This window comes from Babylonia areolata, chromosome 14 (assembly GCF_041734735.1).
Source record: "Babylonia areolata isolate BAREFJ2019XMU chromosome 14, ASM4173473v1, whole genome shotgun sequence".
Taxonomy (NCBI): domain Eukaryota; kingdom Metazoa; phylum Mollusca; class Gastropoda; order Neogastropoda; family Buccinidae; genus Babylonia; species Babylonia areolata.
Genome location: NC_134889.1, coordinates 2588892 through 2601680, shown reverse-complemented (window position 1 = coordinate 2601680; position 12789 = coordinate 2588892). Strand labels below are relative to the sequence as shown.

The following is a 12789-nucleotide window of genomic DNA, read 5'->3' as shown; positions in this document are numbered from 1 at the left end:
GAGAGAGAGAGAGAGAGAGAGAAAAGGGTAAACGTTTTGAATGAATGAATGCCGAAATAAATGAACGAACAAATGAATGAATGAAAGTGTCGGTTAATGCATCCACAAGAATGGGTAAACGTTTTGAATAAATGAACTATAAATGAAGTAACGAATGAATGAAGTAATGAATGAATGAATGAAGTAATGAATGAACGTCAGCGTGAGCAAGACCATGCAAACCTTTATGAACAAAGAAAGAACAAAGAATGACTGACTGCTGAACCGGAAGCGTCGCTCTGCCCTCAGGTTGGATGCTGGGACCTATCTGTTTCGGCAAGCTGATTGACAGTGTGTGCATCCAATGGGGGGACAGCTGCAAAGGGGGCGGGGCCTGCCGTCTCTATGACAACGTAAAGTTGCGGTGGACGATGTATGGGTACGGTGCCCTGTTCCAAACAGCGGGGTTCATCCTCATCATCCTTACCGCCATCACAGCTCGGATCACCAACAAATTTCAGAAGAACACGATGGCTTCGGCTGGAGGGGACACTCTTTTGACCTCGGTGGGAGGTCACTAAGTGCATGCTGCACACGGGACCTCGGTTTATCATCTCATCCGAATGACTAGCATCCAGACTACCACTCAAGGTCTAGTGGAGGGGGAGAAAATCTCGGCGGCTGAGCCGTGATTCGAACCAGCGCGCTCAGATTCTCTCGCTTCCTATGCGGACGGACGTGTTACCTCTAGGCCATCACTCCACACGATACCACCATTACCATCCTCATCACAACCACCTCCCAGTCTGCTCAAACTCTGAGTCCTCGTCACAGTGTCCCTGTATTCTCCTCTACCTCCCCACCACACACACCCCAAGTATCCTTCTCTACCTTCCACCTCCACCCCCCGACATCCCCCCCTCCCCCACGCGCACATGCTTGCGTTCCTTTCAGACTGAACTCCTTGTAGATAATTTTGCCAGAGGACAACACTTCTGCTAACACAGGTTCTTTTTCAGCGCGCCAAGTGCGTGCTGCACACGGGACCTCGGTTTATCGTCTCATCCGAATGATTTTCCAGTCAAACTTGGGAGAAAGGCTGAGAGCTGGGCTCGAACCCAGACCCTCCGGGGACACTGTGTTGGCAGATCAGCATCTGAACTATTCATCCACCTTCCTGCCCCAACCCTGAACTGTTTGTGAAGAGTGTGATGTAGGTGTACAGCTCCCACGATTGTTGAGTTATGCAGAAACGCGCTTCCTTACGTTATCCAGGCGATACGGTACCTGCGAATTTTACGTGAGACCTCACTAGAGAGGCCGAGAGACAGAGAGAGAGAGAGAGGGATAGAGATGGAGAGAAAGGGGTGGAGAGAGTGGGTGGGAGAGAGGGAGAGAGAGGGGGTGAGATTCGGATTCGAATGATTTATTCATACAGGCCATTTCTCCTCATGAAGGGGTGCAGTATACAACATTATTAAATATGCAAGTGCACGTGGCGAAACAATCATCAAAGGAATTCTGATATTATAATTGATCTTAACTTAAATGCTTTCTGTAAGTAAATGGACAAATTCTTTACAACGCTTTCTTTATCAGATGCCATCAACAGACTTCGCCTAAAGGGGGTAAAAGAGAGGGAGAGAGAAAGAGGGAGAAAGGGAGAGAGAAAGAGGAAGACAGAGGGAGAGAGGGAAAAAGAAAGAGGGAGAAAGGGAGGGAGGGGAAAGAGGGAGAGAGGGGGGGGAGCAAGAGAGGGGAAGAGAGAGACAGGGAAAGAGATAGAGAGAGGGGGAGAGAAGGAGATAGGGAGAGAGAGGCGGGAGAGTGACAGAGAGCCAGAGAGAGACAGAGATTCCAAACTTTTGAAATTAATTGATAACAGGAAAGATGGGGAGGGAGGGGTGTGCGGGGGGCAGTGGAGGGGGGGGGGTGGCTGCATAGTGTACCATATAGATTTTTTTTTTAATTCAGAGAGAGAGATTCAGATTAAAATGCTTTATTCATTTTAGGCCAAGGCCCCTCATGAAGGGGAATATGAACAGATAATAATCATATCAATTACATACATAAAGATCAAAGCAATGCAACTATGGATGTATCAGGTTAATCAGGAAATTTGAGAAGTGGAGAGAGACACAGAGAGAGAGGTGTGTGTACGTGCGTGTGTGCTTGTGTGTGTGTGTGCGTGCGTGTGTGTGCACAGTTTGTATGTAGTCCCTCCGATGATTCATAATGAATGTGATGCTTTGATATGTTGTTTTTTTTCTCTTTTTTTGTGATCTTGTTTGAGTATTTGATTGTGGCCTTTCTATATATATATCTAATTAACAAAAAAGACTTTTCCCTTTTCGAGGGATGGGCGACAAAAAACATTTAATTAATTAATCAATTATTTCTGTGTGAGTGTGTGTGTGTGTGTGCGTGTTTGTGCGCGCACATGTTTGTATGCGTGTGTGATTCTGAGAGGGAAAGTGTGTGCATGCGCAAGTGTGTTTTCTGTTCAATGCAACACTGTGTGCGCTTGCATGTGTGTGTGTGTGTGTGTGTGTGCGTGTGATGGTGTGTGTGTGTGTGTGATGGTGTGTGTATGTGTGTGTGTTTGTGAATGTGTGTGTGTGTGTGTGTGAAGTCAAGTCAAAATGATCTTTATTGAGGGTAAAAGAATAAGCTTATACAGCTTTTTCACATCCTGCCCTCAGAAAAAAAGAGAAGATTTTTTTTAAGGAAGAAATGGGGGAAGTGTGTGTGTGATGGTGTGTGTGTGCATGCGTGCGTGTGTGTGTGTACGCGCGCGTGCGTGTGCATGCCGTTTTATCAGAGTGGTCTCAACACGTGCCACAGAGATTTGTTGTCAGCATCCATCTGTCTCGATAGACAATGGAACTCTGCGCCTAGCTCAGTGAAGTGGTTGAGTTAGGCTAATTGCAAAAATGTTAATTTAGATCTATTTCCGTTCTTTTTATGTTGTTCCCAAAAAGCTTACATCATGCTGATGTTAAATTTTCATCCATCAAACAGGGTTGTTGTTTTTTTGGTTTTTTTTTTACTGTCAACATTGAGTGAATTTTGATTCAGCAATACGTGATGGAAACCATGCAAGGCAAGGACAGATTTAACCACAGTAAGCCACTGGTTGTCTGCAGTGTTTTGCTTTTTCAGTCATAATCTTTATAACACTGCTTTATAAACGAATTACCATCTGACTCCATTGCATAAGCCCAAAATGCTAGATAATGTTCTGTTGACAGCAAGTCGTCTTGATTCATCTCATAACGGAACGTTCGTTAGTTCATTTCTCGTCTTCTTATGTATTAATGTACTTTTATTCATCTAGCTGATCCTAGAGCACAGGTAAACAAAGGTAATTCTATTCATACAAACAAACTAACAAACAAACAAACAAAATCCACGTCTCGTATGCAAAGACACACATCCAAGATGGCGGAGATAGTCAACGTCTGATGCCCGACTGCTCAGTTATTGTAAAAAATCTACTGCCATGACTAGGACAACACGTGCAAGAAGTAATAAGTTCAACCCTTGTGTCCCGACGACTTCTTCGCACACCCCTGAAAAGGAAGACAAGCCCAAAGAAGCCAGAGGACAGGAGAAACCTACCGTACCGAAGAGCAAGTCCCAGAAGAGCCCCAGCAACCCAGAACCCGGGTCCGTAGAGACAGAATGTGATGAAGGCAGGAACCAAATTGAAATAAGGAGCGACATCACAGGCATGGAGGATCTCAAAAGAACGATCGTGGAACTGTGTAACCGTGTGGCCTCCCTGGAAAAGACGGTCAACAACCAAAACCGTCTGATCGAAAAGCTGACCAGGACGAGGCAAGTGAGTCTGCAGAACTCAGCCACGCAGACAGACGTCCCATGCCCACCCACCTTCACAGAAATTGCCAAAAAGGTCCCCTCTGCCCCACTGCGACCCACGACGACTGCCGCGCACCCCCAAAACCAGCAAAACCAACAAAATGGATCAACAGAACAAAAAAAAAGGCCAAGGAAAACAAATGACGTCAGTGCTGCAAAAGACGTAAATCCCGAAAATTCAAATGACGTAAAAGGAACAAAATACCAAGAAGACGACCTACCACTTGTTGCCGTTCTTTATGGCTCGGTTCTCAAAGGTGTGCAACAAAAGAGGCTAGGCCAGTCCTACGGTTTTGCTGCCGTGCCCCAAAAGACATACAACATAGAAGATCTTCAACAGCAACTTGATGCCACCACCGAAGCAGCCAGCAGGCCCCTCGACGGCATTGTACTGCACTGCGGTATCAACAATCTGAAAAAGGAAGACGCCTGGACGGTGAGTAAGAAGTTTGTTGAAGTCGTAACATCTGTTCACAAAAGTCACCCTCAAGCCCGCATCATCGTCAGCAAAGTAGCTCCAGTTAGTTTCAGTTTCAGTAGCTCAAGGAGGCGTCACTGCGTTCGGACAAACCATATACGCTACACCACATCTGCCAAGCAGATGCCTGACCAGCAGCGTAACCCAACGCGCTTAGTCAGGCCTTGAGAAAAAACAACAAAAAAACAAACAAACAAACAAACAAACGGGAGAATAGATAATAGATAAGCTTACATAAATAAATAAATGAATAATAATTATAATATAGAAAAAGGTAGTAGTAATAATAATAGTAATACTAATAAAATGATAATAATAAATAAATAAATAAATAAGACAACAATGGTGATAAATAAGCGAATAAATGTAAAACATGAAGACACACATTCACACATACACCCACACATGCATAACAGAAATGCACCAAACATGCAGTTTCACAGATATGAAAGCACAGTCAAATACATACATGAGCTCCAACACACACACACACACACACACATTACCTTGCACCTCCTCTACCCCCCTCCTCCACACACTCATTTCTAGTCTACGTATCGCAGCTTCCACGGCACACACACACACACACACACACTCACAGAGATGAACACTTACTTGTACAAGCACACACACATACGCCCATATCTCCCACCCCCCCCAACACATATATACAAAGATATATATATATTATACGTTCCAATATCCTGTTGCTCCCACAGTGTAAGCATGCATACACTCACATACCTCATCCTCTACCCCACCTCCCCCCGCACTCCCACCTCCCCTCACACACACACACACACGTACACAGATCTCTCCTGACACTTGTGTACACTTACACTCTCGCGCATTCACAAACGCACTCAAAAGCACAGACCCACACAAACACACACATACACACACGCACAGAGGCTGCCACTGACTGGCCGCAAGAGGGATGGGAAAAGATCTCTGATGCCAAGAACGTGGCGTCTAGTGTGTTGCTCAGTCTATTGCATTTGGAAAGGCCCACAGAGACTCTGTTCCGTTTTGAAGAAATTTGTGCAATGTTAGTTTGGAAATGATGCCGATATTTGTTTGATTTGCAAAGCATCGTGCTCTACCTTTCATGTTAGACTTGCGGCCGCTCCCTCTCTCTGCTTTTATTTCTTTGAGGCGATCGATGGTGTGATGGCCTTGTACCTGTTCTTTTTGGTATTCTTTGATTTTTCTGAGGATTTCCGATTTTCCTAGATGTAGGCCGCTCGTTGGTGTTGCGTTACCAGCAAGTCTGTCAGCTCGCTCATTTCCCTTAACACCTGCATGTCCCGGGCAGTATGACCATGTGAGTTTTTTTAATCTGAAAGTTGCGCATTGCCTTATGCCACTCTGGGCTTCCCATTCCGTTTTCAATTTTCTCCAGTTAAACACCCAGAACTGGAAATCAAACGACAGCTGTTTAATGCTGTCATTTCCAACGACCTATTTGAATTAAAAGGCGTGTCGCTGGTCTCCCACGACAATCTCCACCCCATCAACCTAGGACAGTATCCACCCCACGAGGAAAGGCTCCAGCACCCTGGCCGTGAACCTTGGGCGCCACGTACGACAACTGTTTTGGACAAAACCCAAGAGAACAACCAGGACCAGGCAGCAACCTCCCAGGGCAGCCCCGTTCCACCGACAGGGACCTCCACGATTTCCTGGACCAAGAGACGGTTGGTGGAACATATTTGACATGTTGAGAGGGTGTTATTAAGATATAAGCGACAAAAAATAATCCTAGTTAACAGTTCATAATATGATGTTTACAATGACTTACACTGTCAATGACAGTAGCATAAATTACAAATCAAGTTATGATACCATGCTCTGTGATGTACAAAACATATACAAAAACTAACTTAATCTTAATCAAACAACAGAGTACATGTTCATAAACATAACTTAAACAAACGGATAAGTTAATTTAGTCTTAAACTTGCAGTAGTTTACTTTCGCAATAACAAAGCAAGTCGGATCAACTGTGCTGACTGTATTCCAGAATCCGTCATCTGCCGCACTTTGTGAGAGAATCACTTGTGACACTCTCGGTGGTAATCAAGTATTTATTGATAAACTACAGTTTTTTTCTATTCTTTTCCAGTTATTATAGTTAATTTAGCAGCTCATATATTAATATTATCTATTCATATCATTTTGACAATGTTTTTAAAGAACAATATCAAGATAATGCAATAGAACTGCAGATCATTGTCCACAAACATTGACTATTTACGACAAGACCTTGCATCAAACGAGTTTCATGTTCTTCTGCTTCAGTCTTTAAATGTCAAAAAGAATAACCTCCCTAAACTGAAGCAGTTCTATTACCCACCAGTCGTTGATCAAGAACGACCTGACGCAAAGATCAACACTGCTATTTATATCCGTATCGGACTACAATATTGTATCAAACAGTCACCCGTTCCCAAAAATGTAGAAAGTATTTCGTCATGTGCCACCACTATCAAGTTTTCTGATTCAGTTATTGTCAATTTGTATCGGTCTACTTACCAAAAGGAGCAGACAGTGATAACACTGACTGGTTGAAAACCATCAAAGATCAAAGTGAAAAGTGGGTAATTGGTGGTGATTTTAATGCTCACTCTCCTTTTTGGGAAAACGATTGTACGGTCGTGACCAGTAATAGGCTTGTAGAAAATATAGTGGATTCATCACTAAGATTACTTAACAATGGCTCATGTACTAGAATTCCTGACGTACCCACTCATCGACCAACAGCTATAGATTTAACATTGACCTCACCCAACTTATCATGCTCATGGAAAACTCGTGACGATACATTAGGAAGTGACCATGTTCCAATATCCATCACGATTAACGAAAAAATTCAATTAGAAAATACTATCCAGGATGCAATCCCAAAGTACAACTACAAAAAAGCAGATTGGGTCACTTTCGCAAATATTCTAAATGATCTAGATCTAACAGTATCTACCGAAGATAATATTGACAATATATACAACAAATTTTGCAACAATATTCTAAATGCTGCCAATGAATCTATTCCTAAAATGAATACATACAGTGTTAAAAACCGTAATCACTTAGGCAATGTATGGTGGACTACAGACTGTGACGGAGCAGTCAATAAGAAAAAGCACACATTTAGAATATATAGAAGAAAAGCATCGACTCAGAACCACAAGGCTATGAACCACGCCAAATTAAAAAGTAATAGAGTAATAGAACAAGCCAAGAAAACATACTGGACAACATTTTGTAACACCGAAGTCTCAGACTATAAAGATACTAAAAAAGTGTGGGATCAATTAAATATCATGAAGAATGGGATAAAACTTCCAGAATATCCTGTCACTTTAGGAAACAACAAATTCCCTTTGACATCAGAAAAAGTTGAAGCATTTGTCAACTTGTTTTCTAAAGTAAGCAGACTAGATGGACTACCACAGGTACAGAAAGCACTCGGAGAAAAAGAAGAAAAATCTGAAATTTATAACGATCCTGCTCCTGATAATCAACATCATGTTAATGCTCCTCTAACACACCAAGAAATGAAAGATGCAGTCTATTCCATTTCAAATAAGAAAACTTCGGTAGGAATTGATGCAATTTCTAATGAAATGATTAAGCATCTACCAGATAAATGGATGAACCTTCTTCTTAATATATTCAAACGATGTTGGGACACTGATGTTCTCCCTAAAATCTGGAAGGAATCAATAATAGTTCCAATCCACAAACAAGGCAAACCAAAAACACATTGGCAGTTACAGACCTATAGCACTCACCTCTCATGTCTGTAAGTTGCTAGAAAAAATAATATTAAACAGACTCCTATATTACTGTGAAAAGAATGTCATCCCTGTAAATCAAGCTGGTTTTAAAAAAAGAAGATCCACAATTGATCATTTAGTGAAATTAACCACTCAGGTTAAGCACCAATTTGCGAGACGAAAATGTTTGCTTGCAACTTTTTTCGACATTACTAAAGCCTATGACCAAGTGTGGCATTCACGTCTAATGTTAAAACTGAAGACGACTGGATTATCGGGACATGTATAACTTTATAAAAGACTTCTCAGAAAACAGAAAAATTCAGGCTAAAATAGGGAATACGTATTCATCTACACGAACATTGCAGACAGGTATTCCTCAGGGCTCTGTAATTGCTCCAATATTGTTCAACATTCTAATGAATGATCTACCAAAAAAACTAACAAAGAATGTTGTAATGGTTCAATACGCTGACGATATATGCATGTGGATGACAGTTACAATCAAAAAGAATATGCCTGCCCGATATATGAATTACACAAAAAAGCTATATCAAAATGAATTAAACACAGTAGCAAATTATATGAGCGAGAATGGTCTACAAATATCAACTGAAAAAACACACTTGATGCTGTTTAATAATAGATCAAGTCCAGCAACATTGCCTTCCTTTAAGATTTACGATAACACCCTGGAATATAAAAAAGTAGTTAAATTCCTTGGAGTACACCTTACATCAAAATTAACTTGGAATCATCATATCGATTACATCTTAAAAAAAGGCCATGAAAACATTGAACTTCTTGAAAATAGTATGCAAACAACCATGGAGCCAGAACATACTCATTCTACTACACCTTTGCACATCACTTGTTCGGTCAAAACTTATATATGCACAAGAAGTATACTTCAGTGCACCGAAATATTTATTGAAAAAAATTCAAAGCATAGACTGCAGAGCATATAAACTGGCACTTGGCTTACCAGCCCATGCTTCCAGTAAGAAAACGTACAATGCAGCGGGAGTATTACCATTAGAGGATCAAAGGGAACTTGCGTGTAGTAAATTTGTCTTGAGAAGTTTAACGGAGGAAAATGATTTGGAATCGGAAATAAATCTCAAATCCGACCGCGATTTTCCAAAGAGAGCTAGATCTATATCCTCTCATACCACACTGGGAACATACTCGTCAAGTATTTTAACAAATTCCGGCGTGAATAAAACCCCACATTTTGCTAAAAGGTCTGTAGTATCACCTACACCTGTATGGGAACTTCAAAGAGCGCAATTTGATATCGATCACACTGATCTGACCAAAGATGACAACATAAATTTACTTACATCGCATGTACGAATCCATTTGGAAGAGAAATACCTTAATCATATAAAGATTTTTACAGACGGCTCTGTTGTAAATGATAGAGCTGGTGCTGCTTTCGTTATTCCAGACCTTAACTTTCAAAACTCTTTTCAACTGGGAGAGAATAAATCCATCTTCACAGCTGAACTCATAGCAATTCTAATGGCGTTAAATTTCATGATATCCTTTCCGAAAACTATATTTCAAATTCTATTTTGTTTTGATTCTAGATCTAAATCAGTTCTTCATGCTATTGAACTTATAAAAGAAACAGTTAGGTATGAACTCATTATTGAAATTAACCATTTGATTCACGAACTCTTACTAAGAGGCTCCCACATAACCTTTTGCTGGATTCCTTCTCATTGCGGTTTTTACTATAATGAAAAAGTTGACATTTTGGCTAAAAAAGGAGCTAGAAGCTCCACGAAGGAGTTAGATTTAAATATTTCGCTTTCACTACAGGAATGTTACACCATGGTAGAAAAGTCCAATGGTCAAAATTTCAGTTTGAAGAAAAACACACCGGTAACTCGGAGTTACATAAGAACATAAAGAAAATGTATGGTTTCATGGGAAAACATTACCATAATGATTTTCATAAGAGGCAAATCATTTCTCTAATCTGCAGATGGAAAATGAATTGTTTTAGGACAAAATATGTCAGTAATGTTTCTTGCATCTGTGGTGCTCACATAACAGCCGATCATATACCAACTTGCGATATGTTAAAGTCTCAAATCCATGAACTGAAATCATCTTCAGTGTTGACGATCTTCAGCAGTCCATTGCTAATGTATGACTTTTTCAACTCCTTGTTAAATAGTCCAGTTGGTTCGCTGTTATAGTTGTTAGTTTTTCATTAGAAATATGTTATATTGTTATGTTTTTTGTTTATTTTTTAAACAAAACTTAAATCAATAATTTTCACACACACACACACACACACACACACACACACACACACACACACACACTTTCACTTACTCGTATGCGTACACAGTAATTCCCCACCCCCACCCCCCTCCGCCCACTCGATTTTTTTCCTTCCCTCGTCTAATATCACTTACGGTGAAAAGACGTTAAACTAAAGAACGAACACACAGAGATAGGCGTGGGCGTAACACTCACATGCAACAACAAAACACTAACGCACACAACAAACCCACACATGTGTAAGCCGTAATCAAACATTAACTAAAGAGCGCTACCAATGTCCATCATCAGACGAACAAGAAAGGCAAGGCCTTCAAGACTCACTTGTGATACGCTTGAAAAAACAACAACTAATCGTTAAAATGTGTTCTGTATTTGTTATTATAAAGCTTCGGGTTAAAAAAAAAAAAAAAAAAGAAAAAAGTCCTAATCAGATTTGAACCCTGCGTGTTCGGGTGAGAAGAAACTGTCTTACCCATTACACTATCGTGGCTCCTTAACTGGCGTTCTAAAATTTAGTATTTGAACATACTTTTTTAAAGGGAGATAAATCAATTGCGGTATTTGCAGTGAGAACGCTGTTTAAATCATATTATTCTGGTGTATCTTGGACATTCAAAAAATCTTTAAGGGCAATAAAAATTCTTTTTAAGTCCGCAGTAAAGGAGACGTGGCTATCGCCGCAATCACACTTCAACATTCAGCCGTTTTCTCTAGATCTAGATAGATGTACAAGTTTAATTACACCCGCCGGGAATGTAGTAGGACACCGTCGATTCAATTTCTCTTTTATGTTCATTCTGGTTTTATAGTTGTAGTACGACACGGTTGATTCAATTTCTCTTTTATGTTCATTCTGGTTTTATAGTTTTAAAGTTGATATGAAAATTTAGTATTTTGTTAAACTAATAATTTGTAGAGCCAAGTACAAGTACTTCTAAACGTCGTATGAAGTGAAACGGACTTCATTTTGAGAAAAGTCAAGACTGGAAATTTTTTCGTTTCATCAATTCAAGGGTATTAACTCGCATGGTTTACAATTTTTAACTGTGAATTCCGACTGATTCTGTGGATATTTTTATGGCAGTTTGGGGCATAATCCAGTAAGTGATGAGGCGTTCACAAATCTTTCTCTGAATAAATATTTAATGGTCTCCTTCTCCAACTTTCCATCACATGTTATCGTCTATTATCGATTGAATATGGGATTGAACGGGCAGGTCAACAACTTGAAACAAAATGGCGTCGTTCGCGTTCGCAAAGAATATGAGCACACGCTTTGAATATGTATAAATATGTGTACGCAATTGATTTTTGCCCATGACCTTCATTTCGTGAAGAATTTTTTATTGCCCTTAAAGATTTTTTGAATGCCCAAGGTACACCAGAATAATATGATTTAAACAGCGTTCTCACTGCGAATACCGCAATTGATTTATCTCCCTTTAAAAAAGTATGTTCAAATATTAAATTTTAGAACGTCAGTTAAGGAGTCACGATAGTGTAATGGGTAAGACAGTTTCTTCTCACACGAACAAGCGGGGTGGCCACGTATCTCAACACTGCTGACCGAATTGGAGTGATGAAAATAGTGACGGCACGAAACACTTTGTCACCGGGAAATCGTCTATTGTCATTGTCGCCGGCGACGGTATGAGCTAACGTAAGTTGGTGTACTTTGGCACATGTTGTTGCTGGCGACATTATATACAGTCGACAATGAATATGTGCTGCAGATTTTGTGTGTGTGTGCGCGTGCGTGCACTTGCATCTGTGTGTGTGTGTGTGTGTGCGGGTGTGTGCACTTGCATCTCACTGTGTGTGTGTCTGTCTGTATGTGTGTGTGTGTGTGTGTGTGTGTACACCTGCATCTGTGTGTGTGTGTGTGTGTGTGTGTGTGTTCAGCATGATGATCATGATGATCGTCAATGATATATCACTGTCATGATGTCCAAGTTGAAGTGTTTGCTCTGAAGACTGGCGACAACATTTGCCGTTGGTCTCACCACCTGTCGTCAGTGACAATAAAATATTATTATGTGACTTCACACACGCGACAAAACATTCACACACACACACACACACACACATAGATATCGGCCTACCCTACATCACACCTGCTATAAAAAAAATTTTAAAAACAAAAACACACACACACAAAAAAAACCCACTTTAATCAAATTATAAAAATAAATAACAAAAATAAAGAAGATGATGAAGAAGAATAAGAAGAATCGTTTCGTTTATTCATTTATAGTCTGTTCATCTAAGATGATGACATTAGACTGAAAATTATTATTATTATTATTATCGTTATTTGTATTATTATTTTGTCTATCATAATGGTGATTATTATCATTATTAATTAGAAAT

General features: G+C 40.3%; 1 protein-coding gene across 3 annotated transcripts in view; it reads left to right on the top strand.

Annotated features, from left to right (window-relative positions):
• LOC143289730 (solute carrier organic anion transporter family member 2A1-like) overlaps positions 1 to 841 on the top strand; it is a 55693-nt gene extending 54852 nt beyond the window's left edge. For all 3 annotated transcript variants that reach the window (XM_076598815.1, XM_076598813.1, XM_076598814.1), the window contains exon 13: positions 289 to 841. In XM_076598815.1, the coding sequence (XP_076454930.1) occupies positions 289 to 560 (272 nt within the window). In that variant the 3' untranslated portion in view covers positions 561 to 841. The remainder of the gene's footprint in view (positions 1 to 288) is intronic.
• Positions 842 to 12789: the final 11948 nt, after the last annotated feature.